The sequence below is a fragment of the Bemisia tabaci genome, chromosome 5 (genome assembly GCF_918797505.1).
Source record: "Bemisia tabaci chromosome 5, PGI_BMITA_v3".
NCBI classification, from domain to species: Eukaryota; Metazoa; Arthropoda; class Insecta; order Hemiptera; family Aleyrodidae; genus Bemisia; species Bemisia tabaci.
This window is the reverse complement of record NC_092797.1, coordinates 30,945,948-30,973,459: the sequence shown is the minus strand read 5'-3', so window position 1 is coordinate 30,973,459 and position 27,512 is coordinate 30,945,948. Positions and strand designations below refer to the sequence as shown.

Here is a 27,512-nt window from a genome sequence, read left to right as displayed (position 1 = left end):
ATTACCTACTTCTCCTGAACCTGAGGAACAGTTCTTAAATTAGTTTCTCTTGTGGATTACTTAAGGGGTGTATGGAGCATTCACGGACCCTCTGAAGAATTATACTCTTCATCTTTATCAAACTTCAGAATCCACAATCCTGGCGGATTTTACTTGGACTGCTAATCTTACCCATCTGTTGCGACTGTTTCCTATGACCCACAAATGATACATGTTTTTTTTTTTTCACCAAAGCAAATTTTTTTAATTATATGCCTGCTTACGATCATAGTGATAATTTATCCATGTGATGACTATTTTTTATTTGCGTAATTATTTTAATAGAAAAATATTTGTCATGCTTAATCATGGTCTTTCTTAATTATTTTAGGTACCAGTGCAACGTGTAACAAAGTACCCATTATTGTTAGCACGTTTGTACAAAGTTACTCCCCCACATCATTCGGGTCGCGAATTACTGAAGGAGGCCCAGCACAAAATTGAATTACATTTGGAACACATGAACTCGGTATGTTCTCAATTTTGCGTCATATTGTGTCAAAGATATATTTTTAATACATCAATTCTAAAAACAAAGCAATGAAAAGTCACACAGTATGACTTACTTGAAAATATATGTAGATATGTCTGTTATTACTAATTACTTCTTTTTCATGTTTTTCATGATATGGCGTTAGAATGGACTCACTTGAACCTGTCCCTTTTTCTTAATTTTTTAGGAGGGAAATTTTAGCTAAGGTTTTTTACTTGTTGTCATGTAATATTCAGCTAGCTTCCATTTTCGGCCTACCTTTTTACCGTGTAAAACATATAATCTTTCCCATTAATTTTTCAAGAGTCCTTTAAATACAACAACTACTTTTTGTGCTTTTGTGTTGATGCACTATGAGAATGCTGCTTTTTTCAATAAAATTAACTGCAGGAGCATCAGCTCTGTAGAAATGCAGTGTTGATTAGTCAAATCAAACATAGGCGCATATGCATAACTCATCTCATAAACATTATTGTTAGCCTCAATTTTTGAATTTGCTCACACGCAAACTATGCAATAAGATTATATTGTGCTGCAGCATTTATTGATTTTATGCTGTCTTATAATTGCAGTTAGCCAAAGATATTGGCTCAACGAAGCTCTGGAGAAGGATATCTATCATCAATGGTAGACGCTCCAATAGCGAAACTGACATGATCACCATTAAACTTCGAAAAGTGAGTTTTCCTTACTATTCCATCCATCCTGAGCTTTCCGTTATAGCTGGCTTGAGTATATTAACAGTGCGATTTTAATTACATGTTGCACTAATCCCTATCAGTTTTTTCCTGAATCAAGTGCAATTCATCTGAGAAAAAATTTAAAATTTTCTTTTGATTTTTCGTTGTTGTCTAGCAAATACTGCTCCAGTCAATGTTATTTGTGTCTTTCTTTCTTTAAATGAAGACAATTTTAATAGGGAGTCAGATGGCACCACTCTGGGCTGCATACAAACGGAGGGCTGTAATTATAGAAATAGTCAGCAGTTGAAGGTGGTAATTAATCCTTCTTGACTCAGCATTTTTCATACTTAGTTTGGTTTTATTGCCTAATCAGTAGTAGTTGCACCAGAGATATTCGCCATTTAACATTAACAATAATTCGAGATAATTCATTGGACTCTAATCATGACTCGACTTTACTCTGATGATCTGGCTGCAGGTTAATAACATCGGTAATAAACCGGAAAATTTATTTTTTTACAGATTGCTGTAGATGTTCTAGACTGGGCCCATGAAGATGTACGATTTGCCATTGAGGGACGACTGCTTTTTACTCAGCCCACCGACCACAACTGGCGAAAAGGGCGAACAATAAAACTAACTCCAATCAATGCCATGGTTGTAACTTTAGGAAAGGTAAGTCTGTGAATGAGACGTCTCAAATTTAGGGTTTTTACTCCTAAAATCCAAGCTAAGCAGTGGTCCTCCTCCCCTCGAGGACATGTCAACCGACCACTCCGAGGCAAACAATGATGAATGAATCTATAGAAGTCTGAGGAGCTTCACTGTACATTTGTAATTTATATTTAAGGCGCTATAAGGGAACTCTAAAGGGGGAACTTTCATGTAAATATTCTTAGGACTTCTTATATCTTAGCATGTATTCTTAGGCCTTTGGCCATTACCTGTCCAATAATGGTTCCACCTTTATAACAAAATTAATAAATATTTCGTTATCTTTAAAAAAAAAGGTAAGCAGTGGTGAGAAGTAAAAATCAAAAACTAAAGATGATACTACATTCATTGATTTTACAGAAGGGATTCATCATTAAAAAAGAGCATTAACAAATCTGAGCTTAGAGTCTTCTGGATTTTATTAATCAATCAATTAGTAATCGATCCATGAATCACAAACAGTGGATGCACTAGTTATAGTGATGATTATCATTTAAACAATTTTTATATATATATATACATTTCACTGTTTTTGTTTTTCAAAAATTTGAATGACGGACCCAACCAAATAACGAAGTTTCCTTCCTAAGTTTCTCATTCCTTTTACTTCATAATTTTCGATAATTTTTCATCACTCAATTTTTGTTCCAGCCGACTGAAAATTACCATCCAGAATCTGAAGAAATCCTCACATTCCCACGAAATCATGGCATGAAAGAGGCAACCTTGTTATTGCTCAAGGAAAAAAGTGGAAGATTTGCTTTGCTCAGGGTGAGTGCGTAGGATATTAAAACTGCTACTATGAATCAACAAATTTTTTGGTATTACTGAAACTACCAATAAAACTGTGCATACATTTTACTTTTCTGCCAAAATGGGGGCGTTTTGATGTGCACGGTTTTGAACTACATATTTTATATGTACCGATACATGATATTATCCTCCATTGAGTTTCAATATGGGGGATTCTGAGTGGCAATTCTTTAATCTAGTATGTGTCGTGCACCTGGCTCTCAGAGATTTTGTTGACCTTCTGAATGTTATGACTGCCAGCTTATTTATGTGTCAGCCTTGTTGCTTTCGATCTTCCATGAAATGAATCGCCATCAACGATTATCAAGAAAACTCTGGGTTCAGAGTTAGATAGAAGTTTTCGGTAGAAAAAAAAGGCTGCCAAAATAAAATAAATTTGAAAAAAAAAGGGTTCATATTTTAACTGTTTTGAGTTAAAAGTACAGGCATACCTAATTATTCAAAAATTTGTAGTATCAATCTGTTTTGGATATCAAAAAGTCCTATACATACATTAAAAATCGCACGGGAAGAGCAGGAAAAAAAAATGCTCGTTGTCAAAAAATCACTGCCGAGAATAAAAAATCTGCCTCATTGGTATGCCGAATAGGTGAATCATAAGATAATTGCAGGACGGCAAATGAGGGTATCAGTGTATTTTCTTATCTCAAGAAAGACTCCAATATACTTATGTGCTGTATTTTCCACAGGAGCCGCTATTCTTGGATCGTTGTATTGTGTGTACTGACAGCGAATGGGAAGAATATTTTGAGGTTCAAGAACTAGTGACTAAGGACACCTACATATTTAAGGTAAGAATTCATACAAGGATTGAGGATAACTATTGGGGAACGGGTCTAGAGAAAGAATTTAACCCTCTAATAATCGGACAATCATTCAAAAAGAAGAGAAAAATAGGAATTGTAAATGCGGGTCCATTCAGTATGTTCATCGTTTAGTTTTTAAGTGATCAGTTCTTCAAGAAGCAAGGCTCATTCCATTTTAAGCTGAATAGAGTTTCCCTTTTATTGCTGAACAGTTATAAAGAGCCGTATGCAAGAACGACATTTTTCGCCCTCCCACTAAAACTTATTCAAACTTCGTCTATCAGTTACTAATACTGGAGCGCTTCTTTCCCCAAATTTTCAGACCCCCAAAAAATTTTGGGGGGGCGCTAGGGGGGGTGGAAGTCAAAACCTGCGACCCTCGATATCTTCCGAACGAAACAAGATATTGAGGCCCGGTTTGGACGAAAAATCGTCTAAAATTGCATACTTTAAGATTCTAGAGGTCAAAATCCCAAAATTAAATTTTTAACTTAACTTATGTGCTTTTTTTCAGTTTTTGAGGAAAAACAATTTCTTTTAAACAGATTAAACTGAAATTTCACATTTTTTGATTTGAACCAAAACCAGTTTTTTAAATTGTTCGTCTTTTTCCGCATCCAACGAGTGGTCGTATAAGCTGGGGAACCGAACGGTTCCGGAGATATGATCGATTGAAGTTTCCGCTCAACGCGCGCCGACCGATTTTCGCGCGCAAAAAAGTTGGATTTGACTGTTATTAAACCAGATTTAATGTTCAAACTGAGCAAAATGCATTATTAGGGACTCTTGAGGGTCGCTGAGTCCAGAAATTACAGATACTTCCAAAAAATTCACGTTTTTAAAATTACAGCTCCGTACAGGACCACTGAGCGGCCGGTCGGCGCTCAGTGGGCCTCTAAAATAGCGCTACGGAGCTGTAATTTTAAAAACGTGAATTTTTTGGAAGTATCTGTAATTTCTGGACTCAGCGACCCTCAAGAGTCCCTAATAATGCATTTTGCTCAGTTTGAACATTAAATCTGGTTTAATAACAGTCAAATCCAACTTTTTTGCGCGCGAAAATCGGTCGGCGCGCGTTGAGCGGAAACTTCAATCGATCATATCTCCGGAACCGTTCGGTTCCCCAGCTTATACGACCACTCGTTGGATGCGGAAAAAGACGAACAATTTAAAAAACTGGTTTTGGTTCAAATCAAAAAATGTGAAATTTCAGTTTAATCTGTTTAAAAGAAATTGTTTTTCCTCAAAAACTGAAAAAAAGCACATAAGTTAAGTTAAAAATTTAATTTTGGGATTTTGACCTCTAGAATCTTAAAGTATGCAATTTTAGACGATTTTTCGTCCAAACCGGGCCTCAATATCTTGTTTCGTTCGGAAGATATCGAGGGTCGCAGGTTTTGACTTCCACCCCCCCTAGCGCCCCCCCAAAATTTTTTGGGGGTCTGAAAATTTGGGGAAAGAAGCGCTCCAGTATTAGTAACTGATAGACGAAGTTTGAATAAATTCTAGTGGGGGGGGCGAAAAATGTCGTTTTTGCATACGGCTCTTTATTGTGGAACTAAAAACCCTGTACTTTGATCACAGTTTTTCAAATTTCCAGCATAAACAAGCAAAAAGAACAGGGTTATTAGGGTAATTTGGTCAAGTATGACTAGCTCCTAAGAGCTAGGGAGTCCCTTTAACTGTAATTGCTGTGGCTGCTTGTTTATTTAGATGCAAGTTTTTTTCTTTCTGACTCTCAATACAGTCTCCCATCTTTGCATATAAAACTAATGACCCTTACGTTAACTTGTGGTGCTGAAGAAATAGATTTGATGCCATAGATTTTGTTGGAAATTTCATAAGCATTTGATAGAGAAAGGGCCACAGAGTATCATCCAAATGAAATGATTTTCTTAAGTCCAATATTCTTTATCCATTTTTGGATTGTTTTATTCTTTTTTATAAAGAGGGAAAGTAACCAACTTGGGGTTGAATACCTGCTTCCAGCATTCCATATGTAGAGATACTCATACTTGTATTTGAACGTAAAGTAAAACACTAGAAGGGAAAAGAGGCCAAAATCTACTCATTTCCCTATGTTATCTCATGAAATATGGCAAAAATAATTACATGCTACATCTTTTTTTCAGGCTGAAGATAGTGAAAAAACGAAATTATGGTACAGACAAGTTCAATATCACGCTCAAGGATTGGGGCAATGGAGAAAAAGGCGGAATGCCCTGGCGAATATTATGATCAATGGAATGCAGCTACGATCGTAATCACATTGTCCAGTAATCCATCGTGTGAACCGGCTTTTTTTACACATCAAACGACCAACTATTGAAAAAAGATGTGGAATACATATTCCAAGATATGTCAGCTAGTGTCCAGTATTGAAATTGACCACTTTAGCTCCCTCTTTCTTTTGAAAAGACCTTTCGATGTAATAGTTTATTTATTTTTCAATTTTTCTTTCTCTTCTTAGTCAACAAAACGGTATCATCTATTTTTGGCAGAAATTCTCTGCACTGGATATGTAAATTTTCTGGGAGTGGTATCGCACACAAATGTGCACTTTTACTTAGAAGAAAAAGTTTTAAGATGGCCGACTTTTACCCCATGTAGTAATTGGCTAATGAAGTAATGTTGTTTCCTCCACACAAGAATGAAACTAATGGCAGTTAATGAATGTCTTCACAAGTGATAGAGGATTCTTTAAGGTAAAGAAATTGGGCCTCGAGAGTTCATGGAAAGTGCAATATTTTTTTTTTTTTAATTTTGATTATTTGGTACCAACTTATTTAGGTATCAATTTCATTCAGCAATACAGTTTTATTATCATTTTTATTACCGTTAAAAGCAGGCTTTTTTCATGTTTGAAAAATGTTGTGAGTGATTCCACAACAGAGCCTATGTACTTGGACGAAAAATTACATCAAAAAGGAATGTTTAGAAACCTCATTCGAATGATGGATAGAGAAGTAAAGTTGTGATTAAAACCATAGGAGAAAAAAATTACAGAGATTTATAAGTGTTGAAACTTAAATAGGATTAAAACTAGCCTAAAAATTTCTCTGGTGAGGATGTCTGACTTGATACATAAATAAATTAGAGACTGTACTCGTTTTTTTTTTCCTTTTAATAAAAAATGATAAAGCATGTAAATGTATAAATATGTTCCTGATTGAATTTAACAATGTATATATTATAATGAATTTAATTTTAGCCATAAATAAATGACTTTTTGCAAAATAATGGTCAATCTTGCTTAATTTCATAGCTGATCCTTCCATATAATATTAATACTAGCTTACATTTTTTTAAAAAACATTTAGCTCAATTTGTGCTTTTGATTATGAATAAATGCGACCAACCACTGGAACAAGACCTTAGTTCTAGGTGACGATTCTTTGGAGAAAATGATTTTCATGAGGTTGCGTCAAAAAATCAGTATATGATTGAATTTTCGATGATAGTTTCTCTGGTGTATCCTGAAGAAGTTTTGATCAGGCCAGTCAATGTTAGTGCCCGAAAAATTTGAATTAACATTTTACTTAGTTGATGTTCAACTTTGCACAAGATTGAGCGAAATGTTACTGTACTTTTCCACAGCATGTTTTTTGAGCTCTAAATTTCAAAAGGCCACACTATTTGGACTTTTTATACTACATTTTTGTAAAACATTCCCCTATGCAATGGCAAAAATATTTTGTATTTTGTGGTACTTCAGCCCAGTCACACACACACACGCCAAAAAAAAAAAATAAAAAAAAAAAAAAAAAAAAAAAAAAAAAAAAATAAAAAATTGTTTGCTCAACTACAAACGGCACTCTTTTAAGCCTGTTCCAAAATAAGGCACCTTCATAGCAGAAATTGCTAAATTCATCATCCCCTGACAAAGGAACGTATCTCAATAGCGCTAATTCATACGATTTCATACGATCATTTTATTTTTTTACAAAAGAACTGTCATGCGAATTATTGGCTTGAAATTTCCAGGGATTTTTCTTTACTTTTATGAGAAAAGACTCGAATGTTTCTTGACATATTCATGCACTCATGAAAAAATAAAATGTCTGCAGAAATCAGTGCTGAAACAGATCAAACGAGGTAAGTTCCTTGAAGCAGAAGGAACGAATTGAGTGCTTACAGAATTGACTTAGGTTACGCAAGTACTATCAGTAGCAAATAACACACATTACATGATGCTTTAATCTTTTAAGGAATGTCACTGAAAATTGGGCTCATGGCAAAATATTAGCTTTAATTATAGTAATTGTCTGACTCTCAATATATCACAGAAAAGTCTTGAAACATACAAAAATAAACAGTTCAAAAATAAAAAATTAAAAGCAGAAAAAAATTGAAAGCACCTGAAAGTTGACTCACTGCTTCGATGTGCGAGAATTTTCTAGTTTCACACCCATGGAACCAAGAAGTGTACTCGTGGGACCAGGCTCTCCAATTTGTTCCTCATATGATTTCATCAGATTCTTCAGAGCATTCATGTCAACATTAACAGGCTTGAAATTTTCGATGTCAGAGAAACTGTCATCTTCCATGTGCTGGAACAATTGAGAAAGTTGATGGAATTTCAAACAATACATTACAATTCAGTATACAAGCTCAGTAAAATTGTCTCTCTGACAAGGATTCAACCTAAAAACGTGAAATACAAAGGAACTTTGAATCCCTTAAGTTAAAATCTTGTTAAAAATCTACCCAAAAACTTTAGAGGAAGCTATAAATTTTCACGAAAATCACAGAACGATCTGAAGGTTAATTCAAAAAGTTCTGTTTCGGAGAGTTTCAAAGAGTGCAATGGATGTCTCAAACATTAGTATATTTATGCTACAACTTCAAACTTAGTGCATAAAATTAAAATGTGTGAGAGGTTGCTTTTTGATTATTCTCTCAGCTTTCTATTGCACTAAAGTACATTAAATTAAGTTCATTTAAATGCTTGGGGTGGACGCACCATTAAAAAAATGAGTCAAAAATTCTGTGCTAGATTAAACCAAACTTGATACCTACATTAAACAGATGGAAGAGGAGAATTATGAAAAGAATATAGTGAAGCTGTGATGAGATGCTGAAAATGATACATGAAATAAAATCTTACCTCCTTCTCAGCAACTTTATCAAAGCTTTGACCGATAGTCGTTGATGCAAGTTCTTTATCCATCTGATCCATATACTGCTTCAACTCAGATACAGACATGCTTGGCTTGATGGCAGATTTTTCTATTAAGTCCATCTCATCTTCGTAGGAGCTCATTCCAGAACTATCTGACTCAAGGTCCCAATCATCCTCCGGCACGACCAGATCAAGAACATTTTTCAACTCGCACGCAAAAGCCTCTTGATCAAATTGAATCTGACTTTGAAACATGTCTGTCTCCAAATCTGATTTCAAACTTTTTGCACTATTCATGGCAGACTGAGATGAGGCCTTGTTTTTCCTAGGAGGCCTTTTTGGTGCTTCCACTCCAGAACTACATTCTACTTCATTTTTCTTCCTACAATTCAAAAAGAGCAGTGAACTTTAAAATTTGATTTTGAAATAGATTTACAGAAAACGGCCCATGTTGTTATAATATAAATCTTAAAGACATGGCAATACAAATTCCAAAAATGGAATCTTTAGTGCTTCCTGGCAACTTCAAAATATTTTTACTTTAACTAGGCAGCAATAGTATATTTTAAAACTGAACCATAAAAAAAGGTCCTCTCTCCATGCTGCTTTCATGTGTATCGCAAACTTTAACGATGAACCACAGGTGAAAGGTAATGAACAAAATGTGCATGCCAAACTTCGATAAAAATTATACTTGTTGCTATTTTTTTCCAATGGCAGGCTAACAATCTTTTTATCGATTTATTCAATCATTCAGGACTAAGATGCAGAATGAGTCACAAATTGAACTTACGGTTCTTCTTCTTCTTCAACGCCATCAAGATCAGACTGCCGATTGAAAAACGCCATGAGTTTGGAGGTGATTTGTTGAGGATCGTCAGTTACATTCACAACTTTATCCTTGAAACCAAACCGAGCAGCCAAGATGGAATCTAACTCCTCAGGGGATATGTTCATCCAAGAATCGTCTAGAATCGAACAAAATTGAATATAATCAATGCAAACAATTGAGTTTTTTTGTACAGCCTTGGTCAAAACAAATTATTAATTAAAAATTTGGAGCAAGTTTTATTAAAAAGAAACGTGGGTCCAAAATAGTAAACAGGAGTAAAAAATTATTACCCTTATATGTATACTCTCAAGAAACGGTACTTATATTTGAATCGAGGTATGCGAAAACGTCCGATGTCCATTTTTTTGGATTTTGAGTTTTTTGGCTTAACGTCATCTTCCAGGGTAGGCGCATCTATGTGTAGACGGATTTGACCTGTTTTTTGTTTTTTCGCCCCCATTTAGGGGTTCGAACCTCAAAAGTATGCGAAAACGTCCGATGTCCATTTACGAGGGTCATCCAATGAGGTTCCCTACCTCTTATCTTCCAAACGGAAAGAGATAAATCAAATCGGTAAAAAGTTCTTATAAGGCATACTCTAAGCTTTAAAAGAAGCTCAAGTTTTTGAAAATTGGTCGAGGGGTTCGCGAGGAAACTTAATTTTACTGCGACAACTTCCTGTCGCCGCGCGCCCACCTTCGGAGTCTGGATGCGCGGAGAGTCGATTATTTCAGACTTGGGTTTTCGCCGCTAAGCATCATATCAAAAAGAAATTTGAAGGTTTTTATTGAGTAGACCTTACCTTACTTTTTGACGAAGTCCCTGCCTCTGTTTTGACATTTCTGGTATCAATATTGCAGCTTCTTGATGCCTTCCGCGTAGAGGCTGGCTCTTGTCTTGGCACCGGAATCCGTCATTGACAGCGCTCTGTACTTCCGAATCATTCGGATTCCGCTTTCCACCGAGGAAGTTTTTCAGCTCAGTGAACAGACGAAAGTCACATGAGGCTGAATCGTAAGAGTACGGAAGATGGAGGGAAATTTTCTTATGCAAAGCAACTGATTCGGAAGTGTAGAGGGCTTGTCAATGACTGGTTTCGGTGCCAAGACAAGAGCCAGCTTCTACGCGGAAGGCATCAAGAAGCTGCAATATTGATACCAGAAATGTCAAAACAGAGGCAGGGACTTCGTCAAAAAGTAAGGTAAGGTCTACTCAATAAAAACCTTCAAATTTCTTTTTGATATGATGCTTAGCGGCGAAAACCCAAGTCGGAAATAATCGACTCTCCGCGCATCCAGACTCCGAAGGTGGGCGCGCGGCGACAGGAAGTTGTCGCAGTAAAATTAAGTTTCCTCGCGAACCCCTCGACCAATTTTCAAAAACTTGAGCTTCTTTTAAAGCTTAGAGTATGCCTTATAAGAACTTTTTTACCGATTTGATTTATCTCTATTTTTATTAAACTGACTACATTACGACTTTCTTTGAATATTTTCTTCGAGCCGATGACTTTAAATTCTGCGAAAACGGTACATGATAGCCCATGATTTTTGTTTAACAACCTGTATAAGTAATCGAAACTTTCCCAATCTTTTTTCAATTTTTAACTTGTTTAAGACGCATTTCAAAACCATTTTACTGACTGTAAATTTTTTATAGATGGAAAGTCATGATTAATGCTAAAGTTTCCGTCCGGTAAATGTATTACTCCAGTATTTGTCTTGTTCTTTCTCCTTAGCATGAGTTTTCCTGTTAAAAAGTTCACACTTTATTTTGTTTAACATCGATTCACCCTACTTTATATAATTACACTCGATTTTATGCATTCTAGGCAATCCTAGAGTAGAGCAAAAGAGTGGAGTGGTTGCGCGGACTGCACCGCCCCGGAAAATCCATTTTGAGACGGTAACTTTTGCAACGCTGGGGTGCCGTCTCGTTACGCTCTAAGGACAAGCTTGATACACGAATTTGTAGCATTTTGAATCTACTTTCATTTGAAAGGATCTACTTACTTTAAAGAATAGCTGAACAACAGTTACAAGCAAAAAACCATTAAAAAACGAAATTTTGAAAATTTTGGGCTATCTATGAGAACCCTGTAGTGACCGCAATTTTCATCAGAAAAATTTCAAACCGGGTTAAATAAGACCGAATTTTTATCTGCTTTCATGTGAGATCCACAAACTCTGTCTTAAAATCAACGGCTTTGGCGATAATAGCCGTAAAACGAGAGAATAACCTATTTTTGACCGTTTTTTTATCGGGGGGGGGGGGGGGGCTTGGAGGGGTCCCCATGATTGTTCGAGGGGGCAATTTTGGATTCTCGTTAAGGTCCCCCTATAGATGAGAAATTAAATGAGAAAAAAAGTTCTGCTCCCAAAACATGCGATGGTAGCCGAAAAACGAGAGAAAATAACCGATTTTTGACAGTTGTTTCGATTATGGAGGGGTTTTCGGGGGGGTCCCCATGATTGGTCGAGGGGGCAAATTTGGATTCTCGTTAAGAACTCCCTATAGATGAGAAATTATATGAGAAAAAAATTTCTGCTCTCAAAACGTGCGCTAGTAGCAGAACAACGAGAGAAAATAACCAATTTCTGACTGTTTTTTTGATGTTGGGGGTTTTCGGGGGGGTTCCCATGATTTGTCGAGGGGGCAAATTTGGATTCTCGTTCAGGACCCTCTGAAGATGAATAATTTCACCCTACTTTATATAATTCTAATCGATTTCATGCATTCTAGGCAATCCTGAACACATATCTTGAGGGGCAATCTCAAAGTATGCGAAAACGTCCGATGTCCATTATTTTTCTTCTTCCGCCGTCACGTAACTTTCACTGAAGCCTCGAAGAAAAGAGAAATATTTTTTTTTGTGTTACTGGAGGTCTGACATTATGTTTTACTCTAGTTTAAAGGTTTTTGGAGGGGTCAAAAATAATGGTTTTTGGGCAGATTTTTGCAATGTATGCGAAAACGTCCGATGTCCAAAGCCCTTTTTTTAAAATTACTCAGCACTGAATGGGAGTTGGAATGGGACACAGTTGTGTGCCTTTTCTACAACCCTTTACTAAGAAACACATGCCTTGATTTTCTTCAAAACGCCAATTCTAAAGGCCTCCACAGTTTTTTGCGGTTTACCAAAAGTTGATTTTTTGGACATCGGACGTTTTCGCATACCTCGATTCATTTATATTGCAAACATATCGTCATTTTCCGGACAAGGAACATAACTACATTCCAACAGTGCAAACTTATATTTCACAAATTCTATTTTTAAAAAACAACTTTTGAGAATTTTTAACTAAAAATGTCCCTATTTTTCATCCGATTACGCATGAAATCAGCAGGATTTTGGTCAGACGTTGCACGGTCATGTTCTCATAAAAAACTGAATTTATTGTAGAAAACTGAAGTATAGTAGCAGAAAGAGCCAATTAAAATAGTTACCATCAGGAGGTGGTAAATTCTTTTCTTCTTTTCTCATTTTTTCTTCATCTATATGCAGTGTACCAAGGAGATCCAAGATTCGTTTACCGGTGACCGGCTGAGATCGATTTTCCATTTCTAAGTAGTGATCCTGAGCTGTGTGCTCAAGCAAACTGTACTCTTTTGAGCCTTCCAATAATTCCTATTGGGCACAAATAAATATTTCAGTCCAAATATTTTTTCCAAAATCCAGTAAATAAAAATGTGAGAATGAAGATGTTCATGACATTAGTTCTCTATGGCATAGCGTTACGAATTCATAACAACGTAATTTTGGTGTTTTTAAAAATGGAATCTTTTCTCTGAGGCATAATTTTGCAAATTTTCATTAGAATTTCCTTTTTTTGAATAACTGGTTCCGCAAACTTTAAAATTTTGAAAAACAATTTGGTACTTCATGTTTTTATGCAAGCTTCAAAATAGTTTAGTGTCCCCCAGAATCTGAGGTCCAAAACTAATTCATGCCATAGAGGGTTAAGAGATAAAAAGAAAAAAAAAATCTGCAATGGGTGCAGTTTAAAAGAAGATGGGGACCTCCCCAGACCCCCAGCGGTGAAAAGCACTTATCTTCCTCCCGAACCTACCTTGAGAGGTGCAAAAATTTTCCGATAGGCTGAGTCCGTTTGATAAACTGCTTAACCCCCATTCTTACACAAGCTTCCAAAGTCTGTCTTTCATGAATGGCCAGCAGGAGGCCCGGATGGCAAGAGGACCAGTTAAGAGGTACATTACACATCTAGAAAATTTTTTGGGACTTTTCCAAAGCGAAAATTTTTTTGCAGAGAAAAAAAACGATAAATTAAAAAAATTGATGCAGGAAAGCACTCACCTTAAAATACCCATTTTTTATTAAACTTTGCTTGTATGTATGCCATCCTTTGTCGGTTTCCAAGTCTTCTTTAGACGCTGATGTTACTTTCACTTGAGATGCAAGTATCTCAAACCCACAAGCAATTTTGACTCCCAACATGTGAGACGTGAATGCGGGATCTGTAGGTGGAGATAAACGCCAGCCGGCTCTTTTATCTGGCATATAATTTTGTTGAGAGATCATGGCGTAGAGGCATTTTGTAAACTTAACACTGCGCAGCACAGAGGGTTGAGGAGGAAACTTCTTCATTATGCGGCATACCTGAAATCACATGGACATAAATAAATTACTGAAAAACTGAAATAAAAAACCTTGTGAAAGACTGATCAAGCATGAAAATGCTAAAGGTATGATTTGGGAGGTCGATATAATAAAAAAAAAAAAGAATTGCTGTAATCACAAATGAGAGGAACACTCTTTCATACTTATTTTAATGGAGAAAAGAACATAGAAATTACAGGAACAATTTTCTTAAAATGTGATAAGCTTTGGAAGGGTGATAAGTTTGGAGAAAAAAAACTCAGTCTTGTAATTGCAGTTATTGGTTTTTTTTCTTTCTTTCTTTTTTCATAACTACTTGAACAATAAATAGCAACTGAAGTGCTCGACTAATTTTCTGGAAGATATTCACAAGTACAAACCTTGACATCAATGGGATCTCGGTGACAGAAAGCAAGAACAGCGGATGATATTAGACTAGGACTAGCTTCTAATAATGCAGCAACAGAGACTGGTAAAAACGCATGAGCTTTGTGAAAAAGACTAGCCATTTTTTCAGGATAGCTGAAACGAGATGACCACATGACAAATTAAATTCCATACCTATCTTAGACAGCTATGATAAAAGCAAATCAAGAATACAGCTAGAAAGCAGCCAACCTTGCTGAGAAAGCTTTTCTGGTCATTTTTCCCTTCAAAAAAGTATTGACTCTGTAATTTTAGCCAAACGGAAGAATGTACTACGAGTGTAAACTCAGGGAAAAATCTAAGCTTTTAAAAGCATTCTGAAAGATAATAAACGCTGATGAATCAAATTCTGAGTCCTCCGGGGTTAATTTATATTTTGTAGTCATTTTTCTAAAATTAAGCAGTGTGTCTAATTTCCTGACCATGATGTATCATTGCGATTTATGTTCATTGTAAAATACATTTGTGAAAATATAATTTCTTAAAAAAGCCTTTGTTTATTGACTTTCTCTTGGTAGTTCAAGCTTGTACCAAAGCCAAGGCCAGAAACCAGTGTAACTTGGTCGGCTTCCGTTCAAATTACCTCATTTTGACCTTTATTAATAGAATATTATTTGACTTAAAAATATAGGATCAAGCTTAATTTTAAATTATTGCAATTAACCTGCTTATTTTTAAGACACCTACTGTGATGTTTGTTAGCTCAATATTATTTGTTGAAGGATTTCAAGAATATAACATTGAAAATAGTGTATTTCCTTCGGAAAATACACTAAAAATAAAAAAAAAGGCTAGGAAACCCTAAAAATGAATCCCAAGTAAACCTGGAAAAACATACCCATGTATTCTTTTACGAATACAATCCTGCACCGATTGACTAGCTCTGGTCCACTCAGGATGGTTTCTAATTTGCTCATGAAAATCAACCGATGCTGGAGTTTTGTCATTTTCAGGAGGCACAAGATGAATTTCGCCTTGAAAGATAAAAACTCGCCCTTCACATTTTTCAGGCACCGCCCAACGAGGTAGATAATCAGCTGATTCAATAAGTAAAAATTCACCATCAACGTCAGCAACTCTACAATGGAATAAATACAATGAAAGTCAAATGACCGTACACTCACTTTTAAAGAGTTGATGGGCAAAACATGACAGAAAAGGAGAGATAATAGTGATATTTTGGATTGAACATATAGATTAAGAGTTTTTTTGCAGAAACTTAAAAGTCCTATAAGGTGCTTCTGCTAGAAAGCATATCCAAAGTGTAACTACAAAGCGCACATCTTGGTCTGCAATGCTGCAGAACTGTATACAAACATACTTAACATTGTTGCTTGAAAATTGTACCAAGTTTTCTTTTCCATTGGAAAAAATATTCTTTGAAAATGTCTGTCACTAGTACTGGTGGTTCAGTCTCATTTGATGACATAAAAATGAAGCACAGATTATGAAACACCACATACCGAGATATGCGTTTTTACAGTCTCAATGTTGATATTTGGATTAGGTAATGATGATCTGATGTTCGCAATGATATAAAATAAGTTTGACAGGTTCCGCAAGCGGAAAAAAATCAGACTAGTTTAGCAGAAAGTGATGTAACTTCTAAAAAGACAATGAAGGAGACTGAGAGAGGAAAAGGATGCTTTAAACAAACAAGTAGAAGAGAGATTTATTGTTGGATGTTCTTTGTTCCATCGGTAAACTTGTGCTGTTTCACGAAATGGAGACAAAAATGCAAATCTGTTTTCTGCCATAACTATCATAAAATCTGTTTCCTGCAATAACTATCGTAAAACCAGTTTTCTGCAATACTTAACTATCATAAAATCTGTTCATCTGGCCAAAAAATGAGGATTTGGTTGCTGGTTAATGCTTTAAAAAAACTTCAGAAAACATACCTTGCTACTAATCCAGGCATATTTTCAGTTAGCCGCATAAGTAGGAAGACTATGAACCATTCATCCTCAATATTATCTCCATAGTGCGTTATGCCATACAAATGGGCAGGAAGCTCTGAAAATTGAAAATTGAATTTTTTTAAAGAAAATGTGCTTGGAATTAAAATTTTAAAAAAATCATACAATATAAAAATCATAAGTTTAAAAAAATATTCAATTCTAATGCATGAAATATGTTCCAATTTCCAAGCTACCAACTTGCACAGCAGCAACAAAAATCAGAGTTTTACACATTGTTTAGGCATGGTGTTCGAAGAAACTTCTGACTGGTAGCGCATTTTATGGGCGTCCAATTCAATTAGAAAATTAGTTGGTAGAACCAGTTGGCTTCTCCTACCTTCATGCATGGCAACAATGCTGTGTGTCCAGTGTTCGAAACTCATCTTAGAGTTTTAGGAGCCATTTGTTCAATCAAGCTCAATTTTTAGAGGCCGTTGAAGATTTGTTAAGGGCTAAATTAACTGTTCGCCAATAAATCACGGCGCATTTTGTGGAAAGTGTGAAAGATTTTTTAGTTACAAAACTACTTAGTAGCTGGAACTTGTAACTTTCGAAAAATTACCAAACAGAAAAATTAGGATTTTTTTTAGGCGCATTTGGCGCCTGTGAGTTTCGAACACTGTGTGTGTTCTAATTGCTCACATGAAAATGTCAAAATATTTTATAGGGGACAGAGATTTATTGATACACATTTCATGATCAGATGGTGATACCACACAATTTAAGTGGCTTCAGTAAGGAGAGCTAGAGTTGATTCATTAAGCAATAGTTTTAACGCTTTTTCAAGGGTTCTGCACTGCAGAGAATTACCACATTATCCAGTACAACCAGTTTGATAAATTCCCAGGGTGGTTTTTAACCAGTTTCATGCAATCCTAACCTCAAGCGGAACCACTTGAAACTTCAGATATCCCAATTTATTGCGCTTTATGCCTTCATTGGATGAAAAAAAGCAGTATTATGGATAGCTTGTGTAAAGTCAGCAGCCTAAGTGTATGTTGCCTCTACTTGATACAGCTCTTCGACTCCCTGCAGCGACCTTCTTGACAATTATTTGGCACCTAGCTGAGTAAAGAAAATCAGTATTTCCGAATTGATTCGTGATCAATTTCTGTATAGCTGTTTACCTGTGTTTCCTTCCAACGATGGAAGGGCAGATCTGAACTTGGAAGGGCGAAGGTTCAATTTGAATTCATCTTTGTGCCAAATATAAGGCTCAACCAAAGGATTCACAATTTTTGAAATTTGATCAATGACATGATGTAAGGAATTGAGTTCCGATTCTGATGAGTTGTTCTCAATTAATGGAAACAGGAAATACTCAACAAAGTCTTCCTCACGAGCACACTCTAGAGCACTTGCCATTTTAATCCTTAAGATTCTTCTCTTTTATTCTAATACACGAAATTTACCATCTCAGCACAAAATGATCATAATCAGCTCTCTTAACTTAGGAATTTACACTTGCTGCACTCAGAATAAAATAAAAACCAAGTACTTATTTCTCGTTTGGTGTCGTAATTCCATGTGTTTACTATTGACAATCACATAACCTAAAAATCTTTTGGTTGTCGTTTGCAGTATTGCCAATTTTAATAAACACCTGTTTTTTACTTATTTTCTCAATTATTCCTCTTTTCGAACAAAAGGAATTTTAACGGCAAATTCTGAACCAGAGTCTTTGATTGGTCCAGAGCGGTTCATTCCATTTATTCCGCGTTGAACCAAAACGAGCGGGAATTTCAAATAATTCCGGATATCCTGTTACCACATAGTTTCCGTTTCCGGCGAAACAGTGTTGCCAGTTTTATCGATGTTCGTTGGGTGAAACTGGCAACACTGTTTTAGCGGAAACGGAAACCACACCATAACAGGATATCCGGAATTATTTGAAATTCCCGCTCATTTTGGTTCAACGCGGAATAAATGGAATGAACCGTTCTGGACCAATCAAAGCCTCTGGTTCAGAATTTGCCGTTAAAATTCCTTTTGTTCGAAAAAAGGAATAATTGGGAAAATGTAGCAATTTCAACCACAGATTAGTTCAGATTTGGTCCAGATCGCTAGCATCGCCGAAAGAGCATTAGTAGTTTTGAGAGCGCCATTGGCGGGAAAATCCGTGGACGTTTAAAACTAGAAACCACTGCCATTAAAACTGCATGCTTTTACGAGAAATTGTGGGATTTACCAATCAAAGACGCTGTTCCCGATACATTTCAAATTCTGAGTACCTATTTAAATTGATTGATTGAGCAGCCTGTGCCTTCACTGCTGCAGGTCAATTATTAAAATGATATATCTAGACTCACTATATCGCAGCTTAGTTGTGTGACACGATCGACTAAAAGTGAAGTGTATTTCCTGGTGAAGAGTTGTACTTCACTGCGCTGTGTAATTAATTCAAAAAATTATTTGGTTCATGACCTGGTATGTGACAAGCATGCAATTTACATCATCTTCGATATGTGGCTTACTTTTGATAGCACTGAGAGAGTGCATCAATCTAAGCCTTAATGAGTGCCTCTCGTAGATCCTGTCATGTCTCTGTTTCCGCTTGTAGTACACCTTACCTTCCCCTTTGAGGCCCGAATCACACAGTTCAATTTTTCATCCAACTTTTCCTCCAATTCTATTGAATGGAAATTTTTTCTATCTAAGTTACACACACAAAAAAAGTAAAAAAAGTAAAAATTTTCATTAAATAAAGTCTAGAGAGAAGCTGAATGAAGAGTTGAACCATGTGAATTGGGCTGAACCCTCTGAAATAGCATCGACTTTGTTTTTTTAATAGATTGGATTTAAAGCGATTTTACTGAACAGATGTATACTCTTAGTTACATTTCAAGGTCAATTAACTTCTTCTCATTATTCTTCTGACAATTTTTTATGTTAAAACTTGTAATTTTATACTCTTCTCTTGTTTTTATGGTATTTTACTATAATAATTCCCTGATGAGAGGAATTTCTTTATGATTTTGCAACCGCTGGGAAAAAATAATTCAATAAATAAAGCAAATACCTCTAAAATTAATATTTCTGAAATAGTGCTTCCTTATCCTTAAGCCAGAATACTTCTTGACCTAGTGTAATGAAACTAGGATCTGATGACGTTACCGCACAACTTAATAAAAAATGCAAGTGGTCAGATTAATATGTTCTACTTTCATCATACTGGGCTGATAAATTTCATATACTTAAATGGGATTGAGGATTGAAAAGAAAGTTAAATTATTTATTTACAAGAAGCTCCCATTTAATAGTAAAAGGTAACAGTCTAATTCTATGAGTAGCTAAGTAAAATACATGATTGAATTACAGTATAAAAAGGATTATAAAATAACTGATTAATTTTGAGACATCTACTCCACAATATTTTTATTTTTTTACAGACTTGCTTAATTCATAGGATACATAAGACACTTTAGTGTTTGGTGTAATTTCAGAATGTTAAAATTTTCACTTCACTAACTTTTTATTCTCAATTCTATTACGAGGCATCAAAACTATGTTCAATACTTACAAATGAATGGTTCATATCAGATAAATCTGATGCACTATAAGGAGCAGTAGCTAAATGGCCGAACTCGAAACATCAAGATTGAAACTGTAAGTTTACAATACTAATAGTTTTACACCAAAACAATATTCAAATTACATAACTAATCAAAGCTATTGGGTATTCAAGGATGATATACTTTCGCATATTTCGGATTCGGCTTTTAAATGAAATGTAGTGCGAATATTATTGCTACAAAGAAATGAACGAATCAACATTTTTGGAAACTTGGAATAAAAAAAAGAATAAGCAATTTTTCTATATTTTACGATTAAAGCGTTCTAATTTTCAAGCTGCTTGAGAAAGATTAAGAGGACTGCAATACAGAATTATTAACAATATAATGCAAAAAAATCTTATTTCTTACAAAATAGTTTTGATCTGAAAAAGTTCTGCAGACTACAAGACAGGAGTCTTTAATTCCTTGATTTTACAGGGGAGAAAAGATAAAGCTACAATTCATCAAATTCATTTTCTTATTTTTTATTTTTAAAAAAAAATTGTTTTTTATGGAGAATTGACATTATGATTAAGTTTACATTTCTCAATTCCGATGGCATTCCATAAACTTACGCGACAACTATCAGAAGTGTCTCCAAAAGAAAAAGTCTGCATTTCCAATATTATTTGCAGCTTCATTCAGGGCAGAAAGTAGGCACTCTCAAAGGCAAAATAATAATCTCAACACATTTTACTTTGAAACGAACTTCAAATGTTTTAATACGTAATACTTTGAAGCTTAAGATACTCAAACTTGTAAAACAATCAGACTGGGGGATTATAAATGAGGACATTACATCGTTTTTAAGCTTAGAGTACAAAATCATGGAGCAAATCACAGGATTCACGGCAATTCTTTGAATACAACTTAAACAATCCGAGTAGAGCACCAATTAAAGGGGAGGAAACGACATTAGTTTCTTCGGTAACAAAGCAAAAAGCAACATTTACAGAGTGACCAGGGTTTTATATGTATAACAATTGAAAAATTGACATGAATAACGGAAAGGTAAAACAAATGTTATGAAAAAAATAAGAGAATAAACTGAGTGAAATATTTATATGTGTACTTACAATCCGTACTTTGATTGAAACTACAAAGGGAATTAGAATGCAGTTGAGGAATTAGTAGTCTTCAGACCTATAGTCTTTAATTATTGTAAGCTATACTTTCAATAAAAATTAAAAATGAACATGATTATAACATTCAGATGTAAAATTTCAACCTTAAAAATGTCTCCCTCTTTTCTAATTACATAGCTTGAGTGAATCACTTGTTGAACGTACAATTTTACGTCCATATGAAATGTCGAGTGATACCCCCTCACAAATTGTTCAGGATTTTTTGTTCACAACAGCTCCAGTGGCTTCGACAAAAAAAAAGAAGAAAAAAATAGACCTGACACATATTTCATACTTAATTACAGTATGGGTGACTGCCAATCTTTTAACAGACGACAGCCAAAGAGCTAAGAGAGATCCCTAATATGTCTTTAAAGAGAAAGGAAAAATTAATAAAGGAGAGGAGAAGAATATTGTTCCGAGTTCAGTGATACTGACTCTAATTGAGTAATGCCTAGCTTAGCAATACGATGAAGGACAAGGAAATATTCTAGCTTACGCAAGTTTTGAATTATATGTACACCATTACACCAAGCTGAATCATTAGGCACTTTTTGGAAGCTTAAATTAAAGTTATCGCTGATCCTGTTAAGAGAAAATTCTACCTGCTTAATACAATCAGTTCTCTCTTAGCGGTTCTTAAGGCCTTGTTCACTTGCGTAGAGTTCTCGGAACTTTAGCTGAATAAGTTATAACTTTTTCCATCCATGCGAAAAAAAGGTGAAAAACGATGCGCAGCCAAAAGTTCTACGAACAATTGCTCAAGTGGACAAGACCTGATGTATGAGCCTGCCATTTCATTTGCATTTCTGATTGTGAATTTCCATGTATCCAGCACTGCCAGAAGTAAATGAATAGGTTTTGTGATCTAAACAGAGTAGATCAGAATTTTAGGTCTATTTTTCGTTTTTGAACTTCAAAAAACCAACGATGTATGTCCTGGAATTTTCTTGGGATCGTCTTCAATGCTCTAGTAGCGATGACTCGGTTTTGAGTTTACAGCGCCCGTCCCTTGCAAAAACTGGGGCTCTCAAATTGAAGATAATTCTATGACATCTTAGCCATTTCTGCACGAAATCCTTGAAAATCTCAAAATCCAATCTATGATGTATCTCAAACACATTGGTTCCTTTTAAAAATCGTCAGCCTAAATATCTTTGAAAGGCAACATTCAACGAATCTGATAGTGAGCGTCTTTGAAGCCCCTATTTTGTGCGTGGGACAGGTGCTTAAGTGAGCTATGTTTCTTTTTCTCTTGGGCGGTCATATTTTAGTACAAACATTTAAGAACAAATAGGCACTAAAATAGGATCAAATTCACTAACATTTATCATAACTGAATTGAGTTTTATAACGTCTTGTAGGTAAAGTTCGCAGATATTGAAAACTGTCATGAATTACTCGTCTTTTTTCTTTTAACAGATTTTTTAAGTGAAAGCTGCTAAAACCCCATTTGCCTGCGTACTTTGTGTTGACAGAAATAGATGCAGTTGCATCAGATGCATCTCATTTTTTGGGGATGAGATTAAAAACTGAAAGTACTTCCTACATTTTTAATGCAATTAAGTAAAATGAATAAAAAGAGTTATGCGACCATGATTGGCTAGAATTAACAAAGTAATATGAATCAACAACACTTTAAACCAAAAACACTTGTGCTATCACAGCTAAAACTATCCTCCTTCCTTTGACTAATGGTATATCGAAAGGAGGATACTTGCTACCGAACAGTACACTATGATCAACCTTTGACTTCATTCAAGAAACTCTATGAGTTTACAAACATAATTCACAAAAAAAGATAAAATCAGGCAAACCTGCGCTTAATGCCACTGAAAGTTATTAAAGATGTGCGTTTTGTAAAATCACAGGATATGCAATTTTAATGCGGCTAAGTTTTTTGTGTCTACAAAATTCAAAATTCCCACAGAGTAAGGAATAAAGATCTCTTTTCATTTAACCTTCATCAGTTTCTGGGTCCTACTTCCATTAATGACTGCTTCGTTAAGATAAGATTTCTTGCTTGAATATCTGACCACTTGTAGCAATCAACAAATGAGGGTAAATTTGAGGCTGGAATTTCAAGACGCATAATGGAACCAACAATCTTGCCTAGAGAACTACTTGAGAGTTCCTTGTGGGCCCTGAAATCTCTGCATTTAAAAATTGTCAAAGGTGATTGCAAGTCCAAGAAGTTTCGAGAGGCATTTCAGAATTTTGGCCTTTATCTCTTAACTTAGCGAGATTCTTTCAAAACGAGAAATCCAATTTACTTCACTATGATAAGTCTTTCAGGAATAATTGTATGCAGCTATTGCATACAAGACCCATATCTAATTGATTGCTGTCACTCAAAAATTGCATACACACAACCTTAGAATCAACAGAATTAATTGATAGAGAGCTTTTGCAGGTCAATGAGAGAGCTTGAGTTAACAGTAAATCACACGAATCACGATCAGCTGAAAAGCAAAGTTAGGGCCTGGGGGAGCTGACTCCCAAATAAACATACAAAAATTTGATTCTGAATATTGTATCAAAGCCGTGTGACTCTCTTTTTGGTGAAATCATTTCATAAAAAGCATTTTACACTGCTGAAATGATAGGAGGAAAAAACGAAACTCTAGGCAGACTTATTGTTATGCGCACACTTCCTTCATAGGATTTTAGCCCACCAGTGAATGTACATTTTAAGGCACCGAATCCATCATCAGCACTGATTTAAATGATCCTAGAACGACCAAAAGGGTACTATAAAGAATGATTAATAATAAGACGAATATGAATCATCTTTTTCATTTTTAAGAAGCTAAAAATACAAAATACAACTACCATATTCTCAGGGTAGAGATAATTCATTGGGTTGATTAGTTGTATTTTGAACATTTAATTGGTTGAAGAATGTTTAAATTGTATTTATTTATTTGAAATATGATGCATATTAATCTTTTTATTATTTTTCTAATTTTTTTTATTTTTATTTTTTACAATGATTCTGGTATCAAGAGATGTGCAGACATTGATGGACTTAATTCTCGTGGACAAAATTAAGGCATAACAGCAAATCTGAGTGTTATTTCATATTTATTACTTTCATCCATGAAATTATTTAAAACTTAAAAAAAGCTGACAAAACAGTTGGATCTCAAAATTTTGATAGCTCATTCAAAATTACAAAAAAACAATTTTCCCTTTCAGATACTGACAACTAGCTGAAAAAGATCAACTAAACATACAATGGACAAATCTAGCGCAAATAAAGAGAAAATTCCTGATAACTTTACAAAGGTGTTCGTATGGTAAATAGCGTGCCGCCACAATACTATAACGGAAAAGGAGCTCTAAGAAAATACTCTAGTAAGCAAAAGGATACAATTTCAAAAATTTTCTACTTCAGCATTTATTTATTTATTCCTTAAATTTTTTTTCTTCTTTTTATTTTTTTATAAAATTACTGTTCAAAATATATAACATTGATATTAACATTCAAGCTTCACAGCCAAAATACATAATACATAATTGTTAAGTTTTTGAAACCCTTAAAAGCTTAACTGCACCATCATTCACCAGACCCGCAAAACGGTAATTTGCTGCCATAATTTACAAGACCTGCAAAGCAATGCTTGGCATGAACAAACTTTCTTCATATAACTGATCGATTGAAAATACCATTGCAGAATGCGAGTTTTTACCAAGTATTATCAAATTCTTCTTTTCTAAATCAAAAGTTGACAGAGAATTTAGTTTATGGATGATATATATATAAAAAAAAAAAAAAAACTGCAGCATTCAATTTCGCAAGCATGAGTATTACGAAGAAAAAAAAGAAATAGAAAAAGAGGGCAGACAAAGCAAAAAAAAAGACAGAAATTTTTGAAAGGTATCAGTCCTTTGAAATATTTGCTAGGGGCAAGGCAAAAATATCGTTGAAGAGCCGACTATCTCACACACAAAATCACAAGTCTATTAAATAAAGGAGTTTTTTTTATTATTTAACAAAGCCTAAGTGGTTGTTTCAATTTTTTTTCTAAAAGTCTACTCTAACCTATTTTTTTCATGCGGCTAAAATCACTTGGATAAAACTAAAAACAAAAAACAAAGTCGGTTCAAAGATTTGTCGGAGAACATGGGTAGTGTTTGGGACATACAATTTGATCCAGATTTCTTGAACAGAAAATAATCATTCTGAATTCATGGAAACGTATAACTGAATTATGAACAAACAATTAGCATACTCTAGGATGACCTTAAATAATAAGTTTTGCAAGATTTGTACAATTCAAAAAAATTGATGAAAGTACCCAAGATACTGGTTACAATTCGAGAGTCACTTATCGCACTTAACTAAAGCTTCTTCTTAACAACAGACACTTATTTTCCAACAAAAAATTAAATTTTTATGATTTAAATATATTTGCTTTTTTTCATTGCCGCAATATAACAAATGAATAATATCTGATGATGATATTCCGCTCAAGGTAATCCTACAATCAAACGAATATGGGTACATGGGACTTGAAAAAATATTCATTGCATATCTTCTAATAAGAAGAGAGATATTGAGGTTTGTTTTAATTCAGACAAAATGGCTCTTTTAAACTTAAAGGCTGTTGATAATCTTGCGCAAATAGCAAATTATCTTGAAAATACATACATTCACAAAACTTGATACAGATTGACAAGATGACACACTGTGAACATGGTTGATAACAATTAATACTTGTTGTTAATCAACTAAATCCTCTCCTTTTGGAGAATGACAAAAGAACATTACACATGTAAGGAGTGAATGAGAAGATTCATAAAAATGGGCACAGATTCACATGAAATTGCTTGGATATGAAAACTGCAATCCATTGTCCATTGAATCACAATGGTAATAAAATATGCTGCTTATAACTTTCAACAACATTTTCTAAAATCATTAGATCTGTGCCAATTAAAATCTTCATGCACCAGGAGGTTGAAAATTGCAGGACTATGAATGAACAGTGTATGTATTAATCACTTTTACAGTGCACTAAAGGGCTCTGCGACACCTAATTGTCACTGGAATCTGTCAAGATTAAAGGTCTGAAACTCAAAAAAAGACAGAGAGAAAAAATAAAAATACTAGGAGTGAATTTAAAGAAGGGTCAAAGATTCTTGTTATTTTAGTCAATCCAACAAAGTTTACGAAGCATAAAAATTTTCATGGCAAAGTCAGATCTACTTAACATTATATTTTGCAATTCTGGCTTAAAACCTAATTTGTTTCACATACTTGTCTGTATGCCTGTGTAACAGTACTGACCAAACTGAGTCAACGGTGAAAATTTCCAATTTGGAAAAAATTGACTTGAAAATCGGCACAATGCAAATTGTTGGTAAATAAATAAATAGATAAGAATATGATGTCAGGAATGCGTATCAAAATCAAAGGGTGAGATAACTCTCAAGCTAATATCCAGAGATAAGAGGCATTCAGCCATTTATTATTTGCAACGCTACAAATCTTAGTGAATCAATTTGTTCAAGTAATGCGTACGTTAATGTGATTATTTGAGCTGTTGAAGCTATGATAAAGATAAATTAAGGGAAAACACAAAAAAAGGGTTTAAAACTTAAAGTAATTCACTCCTCGGAAATTACAATAATGAAATTTGATGTTTGGATTTTAGATGATGATTATGATAAAAAACTTGATTATAAAATATGACACAGGATTGACAAAAAAAATATGACTTAATCAATAATAAAATTTGTTTAATTTTTAATATTTCTAAAATTCTTTTAAGATATTTAAAATCCCTTCTTAAAGAGAGAAAAAAAGAAAAGATTTAGTAAGGAAATGAAAAACTCATGCTTGAGACAGCAGAACATAGGATAAAGTTTTGAAATGATCTGTAGAGAAAAATAATTAGGTGGAATGAGTAATCGGCTCTGAACTAGAGCATATTTAAATCTTGAACACATTTTACATGTTGGATGCACTAGAAGCTGAAATAGAGGCACAAAAACTGTATTCAGGGATGGTTAAATGCGGTGAAAAAAAGCAATAACAACAAGAGTTTACAAAAAAAAAAACAATAGTGGACGAGAGACGATATGTCTTGCGTAGAATAAATATCAATCACCATAATGCTTCAAGGCTAATGTTTTGGAAACCAGGATTTTTCCGTACTTCCCAGTACTTATTTGTGAAGTCCCACGATTCTTCATTGTCTTCATCCCTCCTAAAAAAAAAAGCAAGAATATTTAACAAATTAGGCAACGGACACACAATGCAATAACATAAGCTCTATTTTAAACAAGTAAGTAGCAAACACAGAAAATTTTACAGTGTCAAGA

General features: G+C 34.6%; 3 protein-coding genes across 7 annotated transcripts in view; 1 reads left to right on the top strand and 2 right to left on the bottom strand.

Moving 5' to 3' along the window:
- Window positions 1-6,788, top strand: part of RhoGEF64C (Rho guanine nucleotide exchange factor at 64C) — a 263,281-nt gene extending 256,493 nt beyond the window's left edge. For all 3 annotated transcript variants that reach the window (XM_072300547.1, XM_019051947.2, XM_072300548.1), the window contains 6 exons: window positions 371-508; window positions 1,105-1,209; window positions 1,738-1,890; window positions 2,581-2,700; window positions 3,432-3,533; window positions 5,681-6,788. In XM_072300547.1, the coding sequence (XP_072156648.1) occupies window positions 371-508; window positions 1,105-1,209; window positions 1,738-1,890; window positions 2,581-2,700; window positions 3,432-3,533; window positions 5,681-5,812 (750 nt within the window). In that variant the 3' untranslated portion in view covers window positions 5,813-6,788. The remainder of the gene's footprint in view (window positions 1-370; window positions 509-1,104; window positions 1,210-1,737; window positions 1,891-2,580; window positions 2,701-3,431; window positions 3,534-5,680) is intronic.
- Window positions 6,789-7,777: 989 nt separating this feature from the next.
- On the bottom strand, window positions 7,778-18,078 carry ecd (ecdysoneless cell cycle regulator). Its single transcript, XM_019051946.2, has 9 exons — window positions 17,632-18,078; window positions 16,445-16,559; window positions 15,382-15,621; window positions 14,498-14,639; window positions 13,815-14,117; window positions 12,947-13,127; window positions 9,464-9,638; window positions 8,656-9,052; window positions 7,778-8,098 (listed from the first exon to the last, which is right to left on the bottom strand). Exons 1-9 carry the CDS (start codon window positions 17,867-17,869, stop codon window positions 7,919-7,921), a joined length of 1,971 nt encoding a protein of 656 aa, XP_018907491.2. The 5' UTR covers window positions 17,870-18,078; the 3' UTR covers window positions 7,778-7,918.
- Window positions 18,079-19,732: 1,654 nt separating this feature from the next.
- Window positions 19,733-27,512, bottom strand: part of LOC109037415 (oxysterol-binding protein-related protein 6) — a 72,057-nt gene continuing 64,277 nt past the window's right edge. For all 3 annotated transcript variants that reach the window (XM_019052073.2, XM_072300546.1, XM_019052074.2), the window contains one exon: window positions 19,733-27,397. In XM_019052073.2, coding sequence (XP_018907618.1) covers window positions 27,295-27,397 — 103 coding nt within the window. In that variant the 3' untranslated portion in view covers window positions 19,733-27,294. The remainder of the gene's footprint in view (window positions 27,398-27,512) is intronic.